This window comes from Thunnus maccoyii, chromosome 2 (assembly GCF_910596095.1).
Source record: "Thunnus maccoyii chromosome 2, fThuMac1.1, whole genome shotgun sequence".
Taxonomy (NCBI): domain Eukaryota; kingdom Metazoa; phylum Chordata; class Actinopteri; order Scombriformes; family Scombridae; genus Thunnus; species Thunnus maccoyii.
In genome coordinates this window covers 32,165,265-32,190,211 of record NC_056534.1, presented here as the reverse complement: position 1 = coordinate 32,190,211, position 24,947 = coordinate 32,165,265, and the positions used below count along the sequence as shown (strand labels likewise).

Below are 24,947 nucleotides of genomic sequence, written 5' to 3'. Positions count from 1 at the left end.
TTACAAATTGTAAAAAAGGAAACGAAACATGCTACAGATAGCAGATAAATTACTAATAATCACCACGAAATGACAGATTTAAAATCACGTCCGGTATATTAGGCTTTGTCGATATGCAAATACAGAGCATTATTTCCTTCCATGCCCTGATACATCACATGAAAGTCGATCTTTTTTTATCCTTTATGAAAATTTACTCTTGTCTAGAAAGTGATCGTTCACTCTCCATCCCTTCTTCTCCTTTCCCCCTTGGTCTCGGCCTCTTCTGTCTCACACACGGTGTGGAAAGTTCCCATATTTTGGGGGGAGGGGAATATCTAACCTCGCGTCCTGTTCCAACCCGTCTCTCTCTCTCTCTCTCTCTCTCTCTCTCTCTCTCTCTCTCTCTGTCTCTCTCTGTCCCACACACACACACACACACACACACAATGGGTCATTCCCGTATGATTTACACAACCGCAGAATCACATTATGATTTAATGGTCGGATGCACACGGTTGTGCCAGGATTGCGCCAGGTGTATGACCTGGAAAACAGACGCATCCATAAATAAAGTTTCCTAAATGTTGGCAATTAAGTCCTGTGTGGTGCTGTGAGGTTCGGAGAGCCTTTGTTTGACTGTGTCGGAATGTAGTGAAGCTGGAGTAAGCGCTGTGTTTCTCCCTTTCGTTTTCCACCGCATACGCTGCCTTTGGCGCACTTGCGCAACAGCAGAAGCTGCGGAAAATCTCAGCGTCTCGTTTTCACACCTCCTGTATATGCAGCGAAGGAGGGAGGCGTTAGTGAGGAGGCGAGAGGGAAACCCATGACTTCCGCGTTTTTCCTCCGTATCTGAAACTGTGCACAGTACATAGACTATATAAAGCCATCATGGTGTTCACAGTGGCGACATTTCATCTCAGGAGCTGGACTGGCTGTTGTGATATCGAGAGGACTATCTTGTGGAGGTTAACCCACCTAACAACTGGAGCTGTACAACTTGCAAAGACTGCAAGAGAGCTTTTGTGTTCTACTGCCGACTAATGGGACACCAAAACACAGAAATGGACATAGAGTCTCTTCAGAAGAGCGACCGCCGGCGTGGAGGCTGGCTGGACCTTTTCCTCGTCGTGTCCATTATTTTCCTATTTGTGGCGGTGACGGCTGTGGCTGTCGGTGGAGTGACGGTTGTGATGGAGCTGCGGTCCAAATTGAACTCCTCTCCTCCCTCCCTAGAGGCTGAGAATTTAAGGTTAAGAGACACATCATCCCCAGCATACAAGGTAAAAAAAAAAAAAAACAGAACAAAAAGCGACTCAGATTCTTTGCATAAAATCATAAAATTATTTGATTTTGTTTTTGTTTCGACCCACGTCCCCTGCACATATCTGACTTTTAATCCACCTCATCTTCTCTGTTTTGTCAACAGATGCAGAAATTTGCCTACCTGGAAGCCAACTCAAGTAAGTCTACATTTACTTTCTAAATGCAGACATGTAACACAAAGTTTTCTGATTTATGTTTAAGGACCGATTTAAAAACATAGGCTATGCAAAACATTTACAGTGGATACATGGCTGAGTCTTCCTTTATGGCCCATATCAAAAGGGTACCATAAAGTCATGTGTCATTTGCCAAATTTAAAGATAAAACCCTTCATCTGCATCACCAAAATCACATTTAAAAGATTTCTCAGCTGTGCCAAATCTGTTCAGAATGAAGGCAGAACAACAACAGAGAGGAATGGAGTCTGATAAACTTGTTGCACTTTGTAAACACAAACTAAATTAAATGTTTTTGTCTCCTCCTGCAGGCGATGTGAAGAACTCCACCATGTCCTGGGATCCAGTCAATTACGGCACAGGGGATTCTGTCGGAAGCAACTTCTATTTTAACAAAAATCAACAATCACTGGAGCTCAAACAGGCAGGGACCTACTTCATGTACATTGATCTCAAATTCACCTGCACCTACAGATGCAGCCCAGGTCTCCTCAGTGTGCGTCTGGGTGATAAGCTCACCTGTGAGGTGAAGCTTCCAGCAGACTCAACACCTGTGAGCAGGAAGTGCTGGACAGTGAGCCGGGTGGAAGAGAACACACGGCTGCTCGCTCAGATGACTGCACCAAAGGTGGAACAGCAGGACTGGAAACTGGAGCTCGGCAGCTCAGGATTCGGGGTGTTCCTCGTGGACTAATACGGACACTGTAGTGCCTCTTCTGTCATCAAGATGTAGATCTGCCTGTGACCTGCAGGTCATAGCTAAAGAACAACACCAGTTTGTGTTTTCTTAAAGTTCAAGCGGGTAGATATGGTCAGGCGCTGGTGCCATTTTTGAAACTTTCAGGTTTCATGCAAACTAAAGATGTAAGACCATGAAGCTTAGTACGATGTGATGGTGGAATCTGAAGAGAAGATGCAGTTATGATAATGCAAAGTGGATATGGGATAGACAAGACACTGACCTCATTCTGTGTAAATATTTATAAGTGTAACTTAGTATATGATATATTTATTTGGTGATGTGGAACTATTTATATTTATGATGTTTTTTGTAATAGAATTTTATTTTGATGTAGATATCACTACATTAGTGTTGATGTACAATACACTGCAAGTTCACTCAGCCTATGTTGGGTTAATGTGACTGTATGTTTCTGTTCATTTTTATTTTTATAAATGTCTGGGAGCATAAAGTTGAGACTTATGATTATAATTGCAAATCCTGACCAAGCTGCTTGAGGATTTTCTTGATTGACTGCAGTTATGCTGAGTCATATAATCATCTTTGCAAGTGATGAGTAACAATGATGAGTAATACTCTGCACTTGAAATAATTTTTGCTGAAGCAAGGTCCCGTAAAAACGATCCTACTGTAACCAAACATGACCAGAATTCCTAAAATATACTTCATATGTGGACTTGTGAATTGAGAAAATGTTTTACTTTTGAAATAATGTAAGTCCTATGGACAAACTACACACTGATGAATGTATTTTTCTTGTTATCCATATTAAACATGGACATAAACATGGATATAGTGAACATTGACTTCATTTTGGTGTGAAAAGTAGAAAGTGACGATTGCGAAAGTGATTGTGTCAAAGGTTCAAGCGGAATAAATTAAACGTTTAGATGTAAAGGAAACTTCCCTGCTGTTTCGCAGCCTATACCGGGAACTGGATGCACATCACTTCCTGTTTACTTACCATAGCATGTGGTTTAGAAAAAACTCTTGCGGGCCAGCAAACAAACACAATTATGCTTCTAGTGTAAACCCAAGGTGCAGATAGCAACTGAAAGTTAATATCGACTGCTGTTAGGATTTATAAGTTACTGCTTTCATTTTGTGAGCGTACATGTGAGTCGTTTTAATCAGACCCTTACTTTTGAAGAGAAGTCCGCGTTTTATGCAAATTTTATGTACGAGTCATTTTGTGTGTGTCTGTTTTTCAGTTTCTCCTCTCCCTCCTGCATTTATTTTCTTTATGGCCACTCAGTCTCACTAAGTACAATCAGTTGTTAAGGTTCAAAGAAACAAATCAGTGTGGAAGATGTATTTAGATCATACCACATTGCAAACAAACAAACAAACAAAGAAACATTAATACAAATACGTCCTGCATTCAAAATGCTGCTCATGTGAAAGTACAGAAGTAGCCTTTTATTGCCAAAGTACACTTACGTATCACAAGTAAAAGTATATGTGTTATATACTGTATATTACTTGTGACACTTTAAAGATCTGTTGTTATGGCCTTTTTTGACCTTTTTAAATACTGAATCTATTTTAAAGCTGCTGTGACATTTTATTCACTAAAGGTTGTTTAGATTTCTCTAAATCCATCTTGCCTTACAGTCCAGATTCCCCTCTGTCCTGTTTCAGAGGCTATTTACATAAAATCTATATTATTAATGACCACATACTTGGCTGGAGGTGTGGCCCTTATGCCACATATTTACCTGGTGTAATGGCTGCAGCTGGAGACATAAGACAGTATATAGCAGTTTATGAACTGGAGTCTGATCAGCCATGAATGGGAAAGGGAAGAAGTCTGTTACAGAATGAAAATAATGATGTGCATGTTTTAAAACTTCATCAAAAGTGCGGAACACACACACACACAACCATTTGCCAACAACAGAGGGACTATTGTTCCCAAACATGAATTTCAGCCATTCCCGGTGTAAATTTCCATCCTATAAAAGGCTGTAATGACTTCTCAGCTGCTGTTCTGCTTTGCTTGTCATCTGGCTGAAATGCAAACTCCAACTACTTGAAGTTATGCACTCAGTGTAACGCTGGGCAGGGGTGAACTCATGCTAAAGCTTCCTGCATATTTGATTTGACTTTCTGGTGTGACAGTAACTGGTTCTGCCTCTACACCACTAGCTATTGAGCTGCAAATTTCAAAAAATTTCAAACAACTTAAAAAGACCAAAGAGATAGAATTTACTGATTTAACAGCACAGCAGAACCCCTACCTGTCACCTTAATCCATCCCAAAGCTCATTTTTCTTGTTTTCAACAATACCAGCCCTTTAAATGTCTATGCAGCCTTTAAATGGTGCAGCTTGGTCAGGTTGTACCTAAATTTAACTACTTTATATGCTGATGGGTAGTTTAATCTGGAACAATGCATCATGTTTTATAAAATGATCAAATATATAAATATAAATCTTCAAAGTAATTAGTAACTACACTAAATTGTCAAATTGGAATAGCATCTCCTCAGTTGGACTTAAATTGGACTTAAATACAGTTCTTGACTGAGTGTATCTTCTAAGTTGCCCTTTGACAGCAGCAACATGAGGCGGTTTCACAGTATGTGCAAAGCTTTCATGCTTTGTTGGGTTGCAGAGGTATTAGCTTGTTCTGTGTTTGTGTCACTTAGATGCAAAGATCTGTATCTCAAAGCAGGAAATGACCCAAATATTTCAATTTCATCTGAGGTCAGTCTATCCACTTAGTTACATCTCTGTTTCAGTGGTGATTTGTCACCTGTCTACATGGTTTCCTGTGCCTCACGTTTTTTACTACGTTTCGCCTTTTGCATTTCCTTTTCCACCTTAATCCCCCGGCCGTATCCCCTTTTTGGTTGCTATACTCTCCTTTACCAAACATCTCTGTACCTCTATATGTCCTGTTCCATTCTACACTGCTGCTGCTGCCTGCGAAACTTTCCCCTCTACAATGTGAGAAGAGCTGAGTCAGCTACACCAACCGCAGCACTTCTTTCCTCCCTCATCCTCTCCTCAGTACATCCTTACTCAACCACATCCTGCTCTCCGCACGCACACGCACACACACACACACACACACACACACACACACACACACACACACACACACACACACACACACACACACACATACACACACACACTGTCTTGCAGGTGTTTGTATATATTGCATATCTGTATATCTGAAACTGTTATGTGGGTTGCATGTCTGTTGTATGTCTTTCATTGGTCACAGATATGATCTTATCAGAAATGGAAGCCACAGTTCAGTTTGATAAAAAATAATATTTTATTCACAAAGCAAAATATGTCACAAATTATATAGTAGGATGATATAGCCTGAATATCAGTTACTTTTTATGATATCACAACCATATGTTGCTTTTTCATAAGTGGTTCAAATACATTAATTACATTACATTAATGAAGTACAGTATATATTAAATTGTATATATTAGACTCACCACATATATGGTGTAAATTAAAACACAAAGTAGAAAACATACACACAGAGATGTAGAATCTGATCAGAAAGTGGGACAGATTCTATGTCTATGCCTCTAAGGAGATACCATAAAGGCCCCCATGAAGTTCTCAGTAGGTCCTGGACGCATCTTCTGTATATTGTCCAGTGTGACAAAAATTTGATCTCCACTCTCCAGGTGGAAGATCCCAGCCAGGAAACTCTGCCGCAGATCCTCCACAGTAACAGTCTTCCCACTTGAAGTTTTCGGGGTCTGGCAGCGCGTACTAAAGGAAACATGCCAAAGATGTCAAAAAGCAAACTTAGCACTCCATAATGAAGACAGCATGGATTTTAGTTTGCATTTAAATACACACAAGTGAAACTCTAAACAGGTTGCACTTGTAAGCTCATGTGCAACAACAGAGGAAGGAAGTAAGGAGTGGTGCACTGACTAACTTTTTTGATTTCATAAGCTCTATAGGTTTGCCATAGGCTTTGGTTTCTTTCATGATCTTGTGCTGGATAACCACACACTCATCTCTAGCATCTAATTGCACGTTGGAGTAGAGGTAGTAGTAGCCTTCCTTCTTGATTGACAGCCGGCCATTGTTGTAGCTCATGTTGTTGGTGAAGGCATCACCGTCTTTAACCCACTGCACTTCACTTGTCTGCCCTACAGAGTTGGGGCCTGGGATAAAAATGAGAAAGAGGAGAGAAAACAAAGGAAATGATAAGTTCAACTCAACCATTAAGGTCATATATAATATTTAGGTTTGAGTGTTGAGAGGGTTCTTACCAATCAGGTGAGCAAAGGGCCTATTTTGGAGCTGTTGCGGATGTGGTTGCACTGTGGGAATGTCATTGGAGTCTGTTCTCAAAAGCAGGATCATATCAATCAACCAGTAAATCAATCATTGTAAAAGCTCTGCATTTGGTTTGGTTTTGCATGCATTTTAAGCTCTGGAGTTTTTAAGAAAACAATATTTTTGAAGCCGTGTCAACTTGCTGAAAGACGGTAAAGATGCAAGACAAATTCATACATCACGCTGTATTTGTGGTTTTTCTTCCCACAGAATGTGAGGCATAATAAATTATAATAACAGTGACACAGTACCTTCATGCCCCACTCGACCCATTATATTGCCACCCTGAAACAGGAAAAGGGCTGAATGTCAAAAGCTGTTGCAGTGCAACAGTGTAAACTGTGACCCAGTTCAAACAGACACTTAAAAACCCACGCTTACTTGATGGGCAGATGTTGTCGGAGTGGACAGGTTCTGGCAGAGAGGATAAGACTTACAGAGGAAAAGTGCCTGTGGGGGGGAAAGATGTTGGGCAAGATGTTAAAAGCTCAGGAAAGGTCCTGCTTTGTGGAAACCAACAGGAGTGTACATGTAGAGGTGTGGAAATATGAAAACATCTACGCATAGAAGATACATAGATACACATGCATGCACAATATTACTTTAAGTCAGTAACAAACTCACACATATAAACAAAGGCACATTGTGATTTTACACATCCTTCCAAAATGACAAATAAATAGTTATTGTTGTGGTGTTTGTAGTTTTAATTGTATTTGACTTGGTCATATAATGCTGTGATAAAGAAATTTGAATGCCTCAGATCTCATTATATGATAACTCTAACCTTCAACTTGACTGAGAGTTATTTAGGACTACTAAGAAATTTAGCAGCTGATAAGGGGATGAAAGGCATTGTTGGTCTATGATAGCAGCTACTGTGCAATTCAAATTCCGTTATTCTGAACAAAACCTGGCATTACAAGGTCTCTAAGGTTTGATTTTGAACTGCCGTGCATATTACATAACATGCAGAGTGCATAACAAATAGAGTGCAGGTGTAACAAACAGCATTATGAAACTGTCATAGAAAAGTGAAGTTATATTGTGGGTTTGCACTTAAGAGAGAAAAAAAAGGGAAGTGGAACTAGAGAAAGAGTCTATGTGACATATTTGTCATTATTGGCCTGTGAAATAAAGATAAATGACGATCCGTACGTTTAGCTGTCCACTAGTATGGTCATGACGCAAAGGAAAAAAGGGAAATTCTTGAGAAAAGGAATTTCCATGAACCCCAAGCACTGAGGCTTCTCTCTTAACACGCACAGACAGACAGAACCACAATCACATGCAGACACCAGCCTCACCTCGTTTTGCTTGTATAGTTTGTAGATGAAAAATCCCTCGACAACAAGTCCCAACAAGGTCAATCCTACCAGCAAGAGAAGAAACTTTTGGCCTACATGTGCCCACATTGGTTTTTTTGTACCGGGTAAGGAGACGAAGTTGGCCTGAGTGTCCACCACGAACACCTGGGGGCCAATACCCACATCACCATCTGCCATCCCACCCACTCACACTGCGGTGTAAGGGCGCAGGGTCAAAGGGCACAATGTGGTGAGGGAGGGATACTGAAAGAGAAAGGGTTAGAGTTATGTGAAGAAACAGAGAACAGAAAAGCAGAGAGACAAGCAACAAAAGACAGGCAGGCAGCGGAGAGTCAAGAAAAAAAATGTCAGGAAACAAACACAAAGACATAAAAACAGACAGAGAGAGAGAGAGAGAGAGAGAGAGAGAGAGAGAGAGAGAGAGAGGAAAGAGAGAGACAGACATAGAGAGAGAGAGAGAGAGAGAGAGAGAGAGGCAAGAGAGAGACAGACAGAGAGAGAGAGAGATGAAAGTCATACTGAGTATGCAACCAGTTTCTGGGGAACAACATGATTTCTACATATGCTGACTACTACAAGCACATGAGGACAGACAGCTGCAACAAGTCCAGTAAATTATGAAAAAATGTTGACTTACAATTTATCGAAAGAAGTTCAAAGAGAAGTTAGTTTGGATTCAAATGTGCACCAGATGTTCCTCGTCAGCTCAGTCACCCATCCAGCAACACAAACTAGTTTTCACACACTCTTCTGAAGCACCTTTGGCATCGATCCTTTGAATAGCAATAATGTTCCTTAATACCAATTTATATTAAAAAAAAAAACAATATTACGTTGAAAATACCACTGATGTGCTATGGCATCTGAAATGACTCACCTTACAGCTGCCTCCTGTGGTGTCCTGTGCACTGAATGCAGATTTCTGTCCTGCCTCTGCTCGCCTGCTGTCAACTATCACCAATATTGCCTTTCAAGCAAGCTCATGTAAGGAGGAAATGAAGATGACATGGGGAAGAAGCAAAAAAAGAGAGAGAGAATGAGTATGGTGCATGTGTGTGGGACACTCCCTACGAGCTCTGAATACGGTTATCATCCCCTAGCCGACACTTCCTTTTCTCTCTTCAATTTCTCACTCTGTGTGTTTCATTGTAACTTTTGTTTTCTAAGTATTTGTTGCTATTTCTTGTCAGTTTCTGAGAAACTTGCACAATCTTTTCATCTACCTTAGCTTTGCACTTAGCACATTTTTAATCCTACTGAGCCATGCAAGGTGATTTTGAAAGCAATCTTTTTTTATCAGCAAGTGTGGCTGTGGGTGTTGAGTTTGAGGGCCATTTACACCCTTTACACACTTCTGACCACAGCCAACTATCTCTACCACAGCTTTGCACCCACAGTCCACTGAATATACTCTTTAATGCAGTAGAATGAGCTGATGATCAGGTTACAGCTTTCTTACACATTTATCTATACAAATGTTGCTCTGCTTTGAGAAACACGTTGTTCTTTTTTCTGTAGAAATTTCTGGTTTCTAAATTTCTATTTTCAACTGAACAACCGGCAGTGATTGAAGGTGACTAATGTGTTGGTGATGCGAAACAAATGTGGCAACACATTCTTATATATATATATTTTTTTTCTTCCCTTGTTTAACGTCACATCTTTGTGTGAGAGTTGCTTCACTTTGAGAATTCTTGTCCTTTTTTCCCTCACAGTTATCATTATTAGGGATCTATCAGTACTTGTTTACTTGCAACATTATGCAATGTTATTACATATGTGTTAACAGCTGAGCAGAAGTACAGAAATTAGGCAATCTTTGTTATTATACAGGTTTCGATGTTTTATCTTTCCTTTATTGTTCTACCTCTTTTTCTTCACACACCAAGAATTCTGAAAAATACTGACTTTTTCCTCTCCTTACCAAAACATTTATCACATGTGCTATATATGATTATTGATATTGCATGTTTTTTTGTCTTTTTCTCTGCTATTTAAATGTTGTGTCATACTGTATGTAATGAAGATACAATAAAGTATTTGAATTACAAATAGACCTGCTTTATGCTTTGTTCAGTGTGAAACTCAAGAGTAGTTTGAACCCGGTCTGTTTTCTCTCTTTGTTGTGGGGGGGGGGGGGGGGGGGGGGGGGGGGGCAGTTTGACATGACATAATCCATATGTTGAAACTACATTGCACACACACACACACATACAGATTGTGGTAAGGGAAGATAAAGATGCAGGGAGGACAGACGGAAGTCTACAGTTGTGGTGGTTCTGTGTTAAATGCATAGTTATTGAGAAAGTACATGATGGACCAGAATATGTATGAAGCCCCAGAGTTGACATTTTCTGTGTAATTTTAAAGATTTTTTATGGACTGCAAAAAAACAAAGTAGCATATTTATTGAGAATGAAAAACAAACCTTAAGTTTCTAGCACGTCATCCTCAACTTCCTGTTTTTGCCAAACAACATTTCTCATGTTGCTCTCGATTCCCATTTTACACCATTTTACCAGTATTGCTATCATTTACTGGGGCTGTATCTAAAATCTCCTCTCTGCTATCTATTGCGCAACATCAGCACCTCCCCCATTTTATTTGAGAGTAAATTCTCAGTGTGATATTGTGCCCTCACAAACTTCCAATGATGAAACAAAAATGCCCATGTCACATATGATAGATACTTACAGTTGTGCTACATGTCACTTTCACACATGAAAGTGAAAGTGAGTGAGTGAAAGTGTCAGAAATATTAATTTACTGTTCATTATAGGCCTTTTCAACAGAAGACATTTTGAAATGTCACAGTTGGGAAAGCACAGGTGTTAAAAAATAAAATTGCAGACAGCTAAATCCCATTCAGCTGCTTCAGTTTCAGGGTCCTGATATTGTGCATGATGGATCACTTTCACACTGTCATGGCTTACTGGGATACTTGAATAGAACAGAGCCATTGTTAATGTTATTTGTTAGTAACACCTGTGCTTTTTGTACTATGACAAATGAAAATATTTGCTGTGAAAAAGGCCTATTGAGACTATATTATATAGGGAACAGTGAATGAGGGTGTGATTTCAAACACAGATACCAAACATGAAATCTAAATAATATGAGAGGCTCTTTGAACTCTCATACAGCTGATAAAAGCAAGTTGACCTCAGTGACCAGCAGACAACAACAGACACAGATCATAGCTGCAACATTACTGTCATTACTGTACTGTTCAGTATAGCAGTATTATATCATTTTAACATGTCACAACAGTGCAGACACAGCTGCCTGCAAGTATAGAGTTAGCATTAGGCATCTGCTGGTAAGCAACGACAGTAACAATAAATATTGTCAATGCTTGCTAATCAATATACCTAAAACAAACTTTGACATTATTCATTCATCCTTAGCTGCAGCTGTGAAAATGGACCTGTCAGAAAATGAAAGTGTTTCACCTCTGGGATTTTTTTACTGATTAAAGCAGTGTGTTTGGTGGATTTTTTGCGTTTTCTTGCATTATTGATCAGTTGACAGTTATATGATGATGAATAATTAAAAGTTAATTAATTGTGTGACTATGTGATCACCTACATATGTGTAATCATATAAATTGTGTATTTAACCTAGGTGTGAGGACTGGATTCAGCTGTGTGTGAACACCCTAACTGTAAACGACGTAGAAGGACATGTACCCACCAGAAAATACATTTGACGGGCAACAGCTTGCTCTTTGGAATGGTCATAGATAAGATATACACATCCACATGATTTTAATTAATTTAATCACTCCGCTCTGGGCACATTTTGGCAATATTATTATCTATATACCAATCTCAGGGCATGCCATAAAACAGAATTCATTTGTAAATTAAAACTTCACAATTTACTTCACAATAGAAAACTTCACAATAGACTCCTTCATTACTGCATTGTATGCTCTGGCTGGAAACTGCAGTTAAGTTGCACTTCATGACAAGTTACGCAGAGACCGTATAGTAGTGGGACGGAGAGACATTGGTCTATCTGAGAGAATGCAGTTGGATAAGGATTTGACTCTACAAAAAGCAGTCAACATGGCGAGACAGTTGGAAGTGCTAAAAAGACAGCAAACCAAACAGACTTGAGTGGAAACAAAACATGACATTGATGCAGTGACAATAAAGAACAGAAAGCAAAAGCAAACCACAAGACATCAAATCAAACTAAATACACATCAGCAAAGTCAAAAGCACCATTGCATGGCTAGACACACTACAGATGTGGAAAACCCCCTGATCATGGAAAATGGCAGTTCCCAGCCAGAGATGTGACCTGCCACACATGTGAAAAAAAAAAGGACGTTACAGTAAAGTGCAAGTCAGCTAAAGCAGTGCATGTAGTAGAAACTAGCAATGTTTATAATGACAAACCTTTATTCCTAGGCACAGCTGATGCAGGCACAGACACATGGGATGCAGATTTGAGTGTTAGAAAAGTCAGGTTCAATACAGACACAGGCACTGATGTCACAATCATTTCAGCACAGACACATTACATTATTGGAGAGAACATCACCTATTTGGCTAACTCAGGCAGACCACTATTTGGCCCAGGTGGTACACCACTTTTGGTCTTAAGCATGTACAGAGAGACAATGTGCAAGGGTGAGCAGATGATCCAGGAAAATATCTCTGTGATAAAAGACTTACACATAGCAATACTAAGCAGATAAGTCAGTGTCAAGCTCAACCAAGTGTCCAGGGAAGATAGCATTGACAAAACGGTGATGGAAGAGTCATACCCAAAGTTGTGTTGGGGTTTAGGTTTGTTGCAGCAGCCATACTCCATCAAGTGTAAGCCAAATGCCACTCTCTTTTCCCTTGCAGCACCAAGATGGGTTTCCATCCCTTTACTGGGTAAAGTGAAGGATGAGCTTGAATGCGTGGAGAGAATTGGTGTCATCTCCCAGGTCGGAGAGCCGATGGACTGGTGTTCCGGCAAGGTTCCTGTACCAGCAAAGAATGGTTCAGTGCATATTTGTGTTGACCTAACCCGCCTTCACAAAGCAGTCTGCAGAGAGAAACTCACCCTGTTGAGCAGACACTTGGCTCTTTCGCAGGTGCTCAGGTCTTTAGTAAACTTGATAGAGGATTCTGGTAGATTCCCCTGTCTCGTGAATCGGCAAAATACAGAACCTTCATAACTCCTTTTGGACGCTAATACATCCACAGACTGCCCTTCAGCATGGTGTCAGCCCCTGAACATTTTCAGTGGAGGATGCCCATGGTGCTCAATGGGCTGCAGAGAATGGATGACATTCCCATTTAGGGAAAAAAATCAACATCAGCATAATGCCAGACTTCACACCATTCTGCACAAGCTTCAGAGAGCAGGTGCCACACTGAACATGGGGAAGTGTGAGCTAGGCAAGCAAGAAGTCAAATTCCTTGGTCACATCCTGTCGACAGATGGAGTAAAACCATACCCAGACAAGACAAAGGCTGTCACAGCAATGAAATAGCCATCTAATACAGGAGAAGTTTGCAGCTTCCCTGGAATGGTTAATCAGCTTGGGAATTTCATCCCAGGCCTGACAGAGAAGGATGAGCCAATGTGGGATCTTCTCTCAAAGAAAAATCAGTGGGTTTGGAGCTGCGCACAACAAAAGACTTTAAATCAGCTGAACAATGAACTTGCATCACCTTCAGTGTTGACACTCTATGACTGCAACAAGGAGCTGAAACTGTCAGCAGACACGTCATCTTATGGATTAGGTGTGGTCCTCCTACAGAAGGAGGAAGAGCAGTGGAGACCAGTAGCATATGTATCATGTTCCATGACAGAGACTGAGCAGAGGTACGCACAGATGGAGAAGGAGGCGCTAGGATTGACAGGTTGGATGTGAGTGGTTCAAAGACTTTCTCATCAGGAGAAATTTTTCCCTAGAGATCGACAACAAGCCAAATTATTGGGCCAGTGAAAGCCTACAGGCCAGAAAGAGCTGTACTCACTTGTGCATGATGGATCACTCAGAGGCTCTAGACTTGTCATTCCCACAGCTATGCTCAGTTCTGTCCTATATGCATTACATGAGGGACATCAGGGGATGACAAGGTGCAAAGAGTGAGCCAGGGAAACAGCTGTCCTGGGTAGCCAATTAAATGGACTGGTGAGAAACTGCAAAACATGCATCAAAGAGCATGTTAATCCTGTGGAGCCACTGATATCTAGTGAGCTTCCGGAGAGACCATGGCAAAAAAGTGGGTGCAGACTTATTCACCCTAAACAACAGTAACAACTCCAGGCACAGCAGTGTCAACTCACTCCACACCTCATTCCTATCTTGTGGATAGTCCAACAGGCACCTATCAGGAGAAACAGACGCCACCTTGTTCCATTTCCAGAGACTACATCTCATACAGAGACACTCTGCACACCAGCTCAGCCAAATGAGACTGCAGTGTCCAGCACAGCCTTCAAAAAGCTTTTCAACTGTCCCTATCAGGACTAGGTTTGGCAGAGTTGTATGTAAGCCTAAAAGACTGTTCTTAATAGTTGAACTATGTGAGAATCTAAAGAAAAAAAAGAGTCAGAGTCTATCTGTGAGGTTATGAAATGTTTAAGGTGAACCATGCAGGAAACTCTTATGTTGAAGGGTTGTTGTGATTTTGACACAGGAAGCAGTTGAGCAGGACCACTGTCTTTTATGCTCTATTTGTTGCAGTGAATCCTTAATGGGTAACACTTCATTTTAGGGGTCCACAAATTTCATGGTAATTTCATGGAAAGTCGGTGATAATTGTCCATTAATTTCCAATTCATTTCTGCCGAAGTTCTGCTGATCATTCCAGCTTAACTTCCAACTGGTTTCTGTCTAATTTCTACAAAGCAGGCCCCTAAATTGAATTGAGTTGCTGTAGTTTCTACCTATCTTCTGCAGGCCAGTAAATTGAAGTACATTTTTTAACCATTTACATTCTCACCAATTGTGTATGAGACCCTGTCTGTGCATACAAAAAGTGTCACTTGTGGTTGACTTGATAATGGATGTAACCATCTTGCGATAGTCTTTGATACGCTCTCTAACCATCTGGGATAAAAACAAAACTAATAAAAACAAATTAGTGAAAACTAAACTGAAGCTCGATGCTTGCTTTATGTCAAACGATCACCAAATCAAAGATGTAAAGTAAATTTAACCCGTGTGTAATCTTCCCTTTGTGATAGGGAATCTATGCTGCTGATCCTGGATATAGTATCTACAGTATCAAAATCTGGGGTTCTCTAAAGTATCTTAGACCCAAGATCTTACACTTCAGTCTGATTACAGGTTCATTCAGTTTTCTAGGTTCACTAAATTCACTAGGTTCAGTGAGGAGATTGGTGGTAGCAGATTCTACAAAGAGAGAAGTAAGACCTCCTGCCCACACAAACCACACATGACTGCTGACTAAGGAAAAATAATGGAAAAACACATTTATAAAGGCATTCTGTCCAGTTTCATGTTCCTAATAGCTTCTTTTTTATATTTCTCATAAAGAAAGAAAAGAAAAGAAATAAAATCAAAAACAAATGAATGTGCAACCAAAATTGCAGTGAATTAGAAATTAGGAAGTGTTCAACTCTCAGTGCTTCATACACAAATGAAATGTATCCTCTGTAAGAGCAAAATGCAATCATTATCAGTTATCGGTTGTCTTTTTTTCCCTTTGAACTTTCCCTTAAGTTCACTTAAGGTTATTAGTCTCATCTGGTCTTGAGTTCCTTCACTTCAGAAATTCCTTTAACGCTGTTTGTCAACCTTGAGTTTCCTTATGACAATTGTAGTCAGTTTTTAGTCTGTCTTGGGCCCAATAAAAAAAAAAAAAATCTGAGGAAAAATAAAAAAATAAGATAAAATGCTCCTTTGTTCGGTTCCCTTTGATTTGGTTCCTATTGCCCCTTGAAACAGCGCAACATCCACATGTCAGCATCCCGCCAAGATGAAAGTATCCATGAGCAGCGATGACGATCTGGATGGCAGACGAAGCAGATCCATGATGTCACAGATAGAATTGTCCCTAAAAAACAAAACAAAACAAACAAACAAAAAAAACAGTGCACAAGTGTGCAGAACAGTTATCACACAGTCTGAATTTCCTTGTTTCATTGTCCATCACATTAGAATTACAAGAATTAAATCTGCTCCACACAGATTTTAACAACCCTTACAATGACTAAAATAAACATTGTAACACTTTCTACGATGCCCATGTCTATAATGCATTATAAATATACTTATATTGTGCTATAATTATAGTTTTAAGCACTCATAAATATTCATAATATTTTATAACAATAATCATAACACATTCTAAAGCATTATATAATGACTTATAAGTTCAAGTATCATATCAATCATTTTATAATGCATTATAATCACCTATCATTCAGTTTTTTTAATGAGTCACTGTGGTTGCTCAAACTTTTACATAAAAGTAAAATATACAGCTACAGGTAAAATAGAAATTGTTTCAGGTATTATCTATAATTTGAGTCGATTGAGTCTTTAGAGTGAGTTTTTTTTGGGAAACTTCACATTTGTGAAATGTAAATGTACATCATTCAGTTGTTTAGGTACTCAATTGATTGTCTGTTATGACCTGCTAAACAAATAAATTCATTGTATGTTTTCTGTTGTTCTTGGATAGATTTTAATATTTTTTTCACTTAACTTAAAGTTATGACTATGACCACTTATAGTGACTTATAACTAGCTTGTAATGAATTATATCTACCTATTCCTCAGGAATTTCATTATTTCACTGAAAGCCCCCCAAAATTAATTATTAATAAACATAATTTATAATGATTAATATGTTGCTCAAGAACCACACAGAGACATAAAGAAAGCATTAAACATTGTTACTTATTGAAGCAGATGTAGACACTGTAAAATCCTTCACACCATCAGTAACAATTATACAAATGTCCAAATACAAAAACACAAAACAAAAATACAATCATCTTGTATTTTTGGAGAGAAAGCATGTCGTTCAGCTGGCCTTCTCTCTAAAGATTGTGAACCCAGACCAGACAGCTCTCTCCAGAAGCAAAACTAAAAACAGTCAGGTCCCTAAATGGACACTTCCACAAACTGTTACACCATCTTTCAAATAAGTATGGTCATACAATGATCCCACAGAGACCTAACGGTTAGTCAGTAGCTTCAAACAAGGACATCCTTCAAATTTAGCTGGTCTAGGTACCTCATGATCCACACAGTTTCTAGGACAGTAGACTTAAGGCAAAGATATCTCTAGCTAACCCTAGAGGTCAGCAAACAACCCTCAGATAGAAACAAGTTCAAAAGTTCAACTGGCTTTGGAGTAGGATTTCTTCACTAGCATGTGTACCACAATGAAAATAACATTACATCACATTCAGTTGAAAATAAACATTGACCCTTAGTTTGACAACATTTGTAACACATATACAAAAGATTTATAAAATGATAACCTATTATTTAATTTTCTCCCACACCAGTTAGAGTACCTTATAATCACATTTTAATGCATTACAACAGTGATTACTGATGCACTATAAAATTATTATAATGTATTACAACTATGAGAATTATAATACAGAATGATCCTTGCAAAAATAATGTCAGTGAGCGACCAGCAATTATGAAGTATTATGATACTTAACCTTATAAGTCATTATAAAATACTTATATATAAATAATGTGTTATGATGATTATTATTATAAAGCTACTATAGACATGAGCTTCATAGAAAGTGTTACCATAAACATTTCTGAACTAAATTGTCTCAGGCATTCTGCCAGTGCATTGCAAGCCGGTGGCTCGCTGGGCCTGAGAGATAGAGAGAGAGAGAGAGAGAGAGAGAGCTGTTTGTGACAGTGAAGCTACAGCTACCAGAGCAACCTGCCTATCATCCGAGAACAGGCCCGAAAACAAGCACCAAGACCTGTGTGACTGTATGAGAGCACACATAACAGCCAGTGTTATGTGTGTTTATAACAGAGCAGGAAGGAGGACAGACGTCTCAGTCCAATACTCCTCCAATACTACTGCTGCAGACTCAAGAGCAGACACTTTCAGTTTATAATTGTAATGTTAGTGTCCCTCGTCCGACTAAGTATTGATAAGACGCTTAATACTTTCATATAAATCACAAATCTGGCCTTTTACATTTTATAGTACAGACACATTAGTGTTCAAGCCCATTTCAGATATGCACAAATTGCCTTACATGCTTTCCCAGGGCTACAACAGCAGCTTAGCATGTTGCACTTAGCCTAGCTTCTAGTCCGCAATTAAGCCCGGTTTATTATGAAGTTGTATTTCTCTGTAATTAGCAATTTATGGTGGCTTACAATTAAAAAAATGACATTCACAAAATTTGTTATAAAGTTGGATTGATCTGCTGAAATTATACAGAAATTGGTGAAAATGTAAACGGCTCAAAAATGTACTTCAGTTTTCTGGCTTGCAGACTTGCTGGAAGTTACGCTGCAACAACTCACTGTAATTTAGAAGCCTGCTAAGTAGAAATTAGACCGAAACTAGTTGAAAGTTAAGCTGGCATGATCAGCAGAAGTTGGTTGGAAATTACTTGCCAATTATCACCAAATTTTTAAAAAATTCTGGCTATGGTCCCAAATCAGGTTAAAAAATTACCAACATGTTGAGTTAGACAGTATATTATTGACCCTTAAACGGCACTGTGTCAAAAACATTACAGTATTATTTTCACGTATGTAGTCATTTTTACTTTTGACTCATGTGGTGAGTGTATTTGTCATTGCAGGGACTCCATACCTCAGACTAATTAACTTTCTCCCAGGAGACCACAGTGGGTTAAACAGAAGTCTAGTGTATGATGGTGGCTTCTGTGTAAAGCATTCAGCTCTGCAGTGATTGGAGGAGGAGGGCTACTCTTCCTCCTCTGATTGGTCCAATTCGTCACCTCGTATTGCGGGCCTGCAGCCAATCACAACATCGCAAAGTTCTGCTGCGGAAGAAGGGATGCGAGGGAGATGGCTGAACTTAGATAGCCCTGTTTTAGGAAATATTTACACCATGGACGTTTTCCGGAGGAAAGACGGGTGCAGAGGACGGCTGCTCGTCCTTGCAGTAGTGTTCGGGTGGTGTTTAGGCTCTGTGCGCTGTTTCGGGCAGAGCCAAGACAGCGAGTTTACGTTTCTGTTGCAAGCCGGAAGATCCGAGTGCTTCTTTCAGACAACAGCAAAGAATGGTACGATGGAGGTCGAATATCAGGTAACTGTGTGTGCGGTGCAGCAGACATAACCACCTAGTGTCTTCACAGTCACATGTTATGTGTTAAATCAGCGGTACAGGATGGATTGCTGGTTAGTGGTAGCTAACTGTTTCCACCCGTTATTTCTGGTGCTAACCGACATGCTGGTTATGCATTTGCATAACTTACATGTCAAGATAAGCTGCGGCTGAAAGAAAATAACAGCTCATCTTGCTCCATTAACTTCATCTGGTAAGAGTTAACCTGACGCACTGAGACAACAATCTACTTTATTAACTACGCATTGAAGTAGCTCACGTCCACAAACTGAAAAAGTGAAAATTTCCATAGCGTCAACTAACACTTTGTTTAGGTTGCACCTTTTGTGTATGACTGCAATTATAGTGCTTCCCGCAAGAGATGTGCAGGAGGGTTTCACTTAGAAAGATCAATGATAAGAAAATACAACCCGGGAAATGAGAAAATGCACCACATATTGGGTACATCGTAAGTCTCTTAGTTGCATCCACGTTTCCCTCACTTGCTTATTGTCTTTGCTCCTTGGAGAGTTGTAAGGAAACCATGCAAGGAGAGAGGAAACGAGTACTTGTGACGTCCACCTCTGATGACGGCGACAGCTGACCACAGCTGACCACAGCTGACCACATCTGGATCAGCTGTTTTTGGGCTTTAACAGCTGTAGAGACTTTTGATGGAGTTTGTGTAAAGTTATTACTGCCAGAGCAGCAGTGTTTTCTGCAGCCTGTTACCTGTTTAACAAACACCTACACATGAATAAAAACCTGCATTCTGCATTTTTACTGTGTACTGTGTCCTGCTCAGACACACATGAACCATTTCTACTGGCAGTAGAATTATTTGGGTCTGTATTTGTTGAAAAAGTCACTTTGGCCTCAGGCAGCATCAAAAAATTATCTGTTGATGCTGCCTGAGGCCAAGGTGACATTTTCAAATAGCTAGTCCAAATACTACTCCAAAACCCAAAGAAATTCAATTTACTATAACAGAGGACTAAGAGACCAAGCAAATATTCACCTTAGAGACACTAGAACCAGCAAATTTGTGGCATTTTTGTCTTTAAAAGTGACTTAAACAGCTCTTCTCCAGTCATCATAAATGTCACTTATTTACACAAGAACAGCTCTTTAACAGTTCTTCTAGTCAGCTGTGTGTTTGTTTAGTGGGAGAGGTTCAATCTAAGAGACGACAATGTGCTCTCTCTTGCCACGCACACATAATCTCACTTGAAAATGTTTGGCTAGGGGCGTTCCGGTGGCCGAGTGGTTAAGACCATTAAACTGCAGTGTGACCTGTTGGGGAACCCCCCCTACATGTCTCTGTCAACCCATATTTCCTGTCTGTATCCCCACTGTTGCTATCTGATAAAGCCAAATTGTCAAAAACAAAAGAAAGAAAGGAAATGTTTACATTTGCAAGCCTGTCGCTCAGCGTGTGTATCTGTGCGTGTACGTTCAGGTTATAGCAGGTGCTGGCATGGATGTAGACTTCACCATCATCTCTCCGGGGAACATCCACCTCATCAGTGAGTCTCGACGCTCTGACGGAGTACATGTGTAAGCGCTACCTCATAGCGACCTGAATCCTTGATCCTATCTCATATTACTCACCCAACTGTGTATTTATCTTTTGGCTTCATCTCCTGTTGTTCCAGGGTGGAGCCTACAGAGGAGGGAGACTATCAGATCTGCTTTGACAACAGCTTCAGTCGCTTCTCGGAAAAGATGGTGTTCTTTGAGATCATCATTGAGGGTCAAGGGGGAGATGTGGGGGGAGATGAAGAGTGGGCAGGTTTAGAGGAGCCTGATGGGAGTTTGCTGGAGTACAAGCTGGAAGACATCCGGGTGAGATGCAGCTTCTACTAACATTAAATGAATACATAAAAGGGAATGTATTATTCCACTTGATGTCATATTAGAGTCACATTTGAGAAAATCTTACATTTGACAACATTCTATATTTTACTTATTGACAACAAATCCCATCAAAAGACCAAAACCAACAATGAAATGATCCCATCAACAAGTATTGTCTGTATCTAAAGCCTGAAGTAACTTATCCCACTTCGCCGTAGACTCCTGTCGATCTCCAAAACCTATAAAAGACACAGCAATGAGCCACACACTGTGACATTCTTCATTATAAACAACACACATACACTGCCCTGCTGCTATAAATACTCACTGGAGTGTAATAATCCACAGCTAAAAACTACAATGCTCAGCTACATGAAATTACTTAACCTCTTTTTTTAAAATATGAAACTATATATCGCTGACCCATTTTACTTTTGTCTTCACTAGGAACAAGTTGAGCTTAAGGCTGAGTGCCCCTGACAAGGTGGGGAAGTGTGTCCTGAAAGTGAGACTAATGCGCTGTTGCTTTTGGTCTTTTCCCAAGATTTGCTGACAATATGGAAATTATAAAATAATGTCAGCTATATCCTTTAATCAGAAGACTCCTACTACTAACACTAGCTGGAAGTGTTATCTACTCTGTGAGTCAGACTAGCAAAAACCAAACCACAGTGATGGTTGAATGACACCATATTATGGTCTGCCAGCTGACATCAAACACAAAGTCTGAAACAGAAAAAAAAAAAAAGAACCGAGAATACGTGTTAGGTATACTCTGTCAAAAGTTCTAGGTACTTTTAAAGCTGAATGTCAATTTGGGACTAATTCAGAAAACATACTTGATCATCTTGTCCCTTTTGTCTCTTCGTCTCACTTCACTCTTTATAAATCTTTAAAACTTTGCTCTTAATACCCTCAGGAGTCCATGGAGTCTCTGCACAGACGCTTGGAGCGCAGCCGGCAGATGCAGACGGTGTTGCGGGCCTTCGAGGCACGGGACCGAAACCTTTTGGAGGACAACCTTTGGAAGGTCTCGTTCTGGTCCTGCGCCAGTGTTCTGGTGATGCTGTGCGTGGCCCTCACCCAGGTAAACAGAGCACCGACACACCACAGTAATTAATGTGCTATCTAGTTTGAGATAATCGCATTTTACAAGCTCAAGAAGGACAGAGGATTAACTTCATATTACATTTTGTCATAAAGTTTGAGTCACAGAATCCAACAACATGTTATCTCTGTCTAATCCCTTCACTCACAGGTCTACACTGTCCGCAAACTGTTTGATGATAAGCGAAGAGTCTGCACATAGACGGATCGTTTTGCTGATACATGACAGACTGGGAAGGAAATCCCTCTCCAACACAAACTGTTCAACTGGTTACCCATTCATATTGTTCTTCATTATATTTCATTTGGTTTACATCAGGACGCAACATCTTTTTTTTTACTTTTAAAATCTTATTTGTGAGCAATATCATCTCTTCATAAAGGGTAACCAGATAAGGAAGAGATTGAGGAAGTTGGTCATTAGCTGTTATTTAGTGCCTTTAATGTCAAATCTTACCACAAACCAATGAGGAAATACAGTTTAAAAGGCACTGTCTACATAAACGGAACAGTATTTGTTTTATATATGTATATATAACTGCTGTTATATGTTTCTGAAACTGCTCAGAGGTTTTGGGAATTTTCTGCTAAAGGTGAGGTTATCTTCCCTAAAGATAAAAGTTCAGCTATATGACATAACTCCAAAATTACCCCAGAGCTCCGACGTCTGCCAGTTTACAGGTGATAAGAATGTGCAATAGTGTTCTCGGCGTTAATAATCTTCCTGACAGTGTAACATCCTGCCATTGTCCAAATGTTTCATTAATTACATCCGTGTTGATGGTTAGCTTTTTTTTTTTTTTTTCAATGTGTTACTGATTTCTTTACACGTGCCAGTACAGTTTCCATGCTGATGTGTTGACATAAGAATGTAGGGGAAGAAAAGAGAGGTGATTTCTGGTATGTATGCCAATATCGTACATGTGTCAGTACTCTTACAGACAAATATGTAGCACGTCGTGCGTGTGTCAGTTCAAATATGAATCAGGATAACTCAGTGTGAATATACAGATAATGAGATGTGTGATTCTTCTTATTGATCAAATTTGCTTCTTCTTTTTTTTTTTTATCTGACATGTTTATGTGACATTTTGATTCTCATCGATGAGTCACTGGTCCTAATAAATGGGTTTTTTACACAGTAAATGGATGTGAGTGAATAATTGAATTAATAAACACTATGAGAAGTAGGGCACACAAATGAGTAATTGTTTGAAATGTGTTATCTGTGATCACTTCTATGAGAAACATGCACGATTTACTCTGGGAAAATCAAAATATTAAGTTACTCACTGATACAATAAATCAAAAGTCTACCACAGAATTTCTCAGATGCAGCTTTCTACTTTGCACTTTCATCTTTAATTAGCCAGAAAAATGATTGCGTTACTTCCTTTTTCTTTTTTTAACCTTTGGCACACTTTCAAACAACAAGGGAATGTGTTTTTGTTTTGATAATTTAGTTGTTTTTGCACATTTAAATTTTTTTGTTGCGTAGCCCTGCTTGTCAGGAAGCATGCAAGACTGAGAATCACACACGGACACAGTTTATTTCTGCTGATGTGGCTCCCCCTAATGGCTGACCTTATACAAGAAACTAGTAAAAGCAGACATCAAGTTGAAGTTAGTATGAAGGACAAATAGCACATAATATAAATATATATCAGATGCTTAAAGAATCAGCACAAGTTAACCACACTTGATGCTGTGTCATGTATCACATTGTTGAAATATTAATAATCTTACATTAGTGGCTACATTGAGGCATTTTTGCTTACGATGCAGTGAGAAGTGATAGAAGTGGTTGAGAGGAGCTCAAGAGTTTTATTTACAGTTTACGTTGATGTGCAAACAGTTCATGCTGTGCGCACTACACAGTACGCAGCAATTTAAGAGATGACTCGTCCATGCTCGCTTCAAGTCAGGATCCATAAAATCAGACAGAGCAGTATTTATAGGCAAAAAGAATAGCAGATAATCATTGGTCTATAGTACATACTAAATACTGGAGATACTGTGTAAGCTTAATAACATACCTTTATGTACGGAGGCTATTTTTCTTATTACATTTATTTGTAGAAATATAATTATGTTGTGGACTGAGACTGTCCAGCTGCAACCTTTGTCACATTTTATGTCCTACTTTTTCACTTTCTTAAATGTCTAAGAAAAATAATGCATTATTACACTATTTCAGTGGCTCTAGACAACAGAAAGTGTTTGGTACACCTCAGCAGACTGTGTAGCTACAGTCCAGGTCAGAGTGGGAAACATCTGAGTTTCCTTCACCATTGGTTGGGACGAGCAGGAACATGTGGAGGTCGCCTGTGTGAAAAAGACCATGAAAAGAAGACCGTAAGATTTTCAGTCAGTTTCTGAATTTAAGTGCACAAGTAATACACACAGAGTAGGATTGCATACCTTTATTCACTTCTGCCCAACTCTGTGAACAGTCCAAAAGTAATGTGTAACACTATCTTTACTGCGTGTTGCCACTGGCAACTGCGGTTACCACGGTAACTCACAGCTCCATCATAGCCGGGCTGCACCCAGAAAAGTGAAATATTCCTGTTCTGCGCTGCCGTTTCCATTTGACCATCATGCAAATCAAACTGTCAGAACCCTGAACTCTGTTGTGTCACATTCACTGATGTGTTCACTGATGGTATGAAAGAGTGACAGGCAGCATCTGTATGTTTACTGTCTGTGCATGGAAACTGGATTGCATAACAGATGCGACAAGAGATGAGGTTTAAAAAAAAAAAGAAAGGAACCAAAGAAATGCTTATGCATGACAATTTAAGAAAGATGAAGCAAAGAACAAG

At 39.6% G+C, this 24,947-nt stretch overlaps 3 protein-coding genes across 4 annotated transcripts; 2 read left to right on the top strand and 1 right to left on the bottom strand.

Annotated features, from left to right (window-relative positions):
• Positions 1-471: 471 nt before the first annotated feature.
• LOC121883329 lies at positions 472-2,997 on the top strand. Its single transcript, XM_042391545.1, has 3 exons — positions 472-1,262; positions 1,409-1,442; positions 1,793-2,997. The coding sequence occupies exons 1-3, from the start codon at positions 1,023-1,025 to the stop codon at positions 2,173-2,175; spliced, it is 657 nt and encodes a 218-aa protein (XP_042247479.1). The 5' UTR covers positions 472-1,022; the 3' UTR covers positions 2,176-2,997.
• A 2,495-nt stretch (positions 2,998-5,492) lies between these two features.
• On the bottom strand, positions 5,493-8,962 carry LOC121880900 (tumor necrosis factor ligand superfamily member 14-like). Of its 2 annotated transcripts, none has more exons than XM_042388510.1 (8): positions 8,757-8,962; positions 8,517-8,652; positions 7,859-8,122; positions 6,933-7,001; positions 6,803-6,836; positions 6,485-6,556; positions 6,145-6,376; positions 5,493-5,972 (listed from the first exon to the last, which is right to left on the bottom strand). In XM_042388510.1, the coding sequence occupies exons 3-8, from the start codon at positions 8,054-8,056 to the stop codon at positions 5,783-5,785; spliced, it is 795 nt and encodes a 264-aa protein (XP_042244444.1). In that variant the 5' UTR covers positions 8,057-8,122; positions 8,517-8,652; positions 8,757-8,962; the 3' UTR covers positions 5,493-5,782. The 2 variants fall into 2 exon arrangements, with proteins under 2 accessions (XP_042244444.1, XP_042244453.1); XM_042388519.1 differs by having other exon boundaries at positions 6,485-6,535.
• Positions 8,963-18,850: 9,888 nt separating this feature from the next.
• Positions 18,851-23,268, top strand: tmed1b (transmembrane p24 trafficking protein 1b). The gene is made up of 5 exons (XM_042435933.1): positions 18,851-19,140; positions 20,618-20,715; positions 20,814-21,003; positions 21,935-22,102; positions 22,274-23,268. The coding sequence occupies exons 1-5, from the start codon at positions 18,889-18,891 to the stop codon at positions 22,322-22,324; spliced, it is 759 nt and encodes a 252-aa protein (XP_042291867.1). The 5' UTR covers positions 18,851-18,888; the 3' UTR covers positions 22,325-23,268.
• Positions 23,269-24,947: the final 1,679 nt, after the last annotated feature.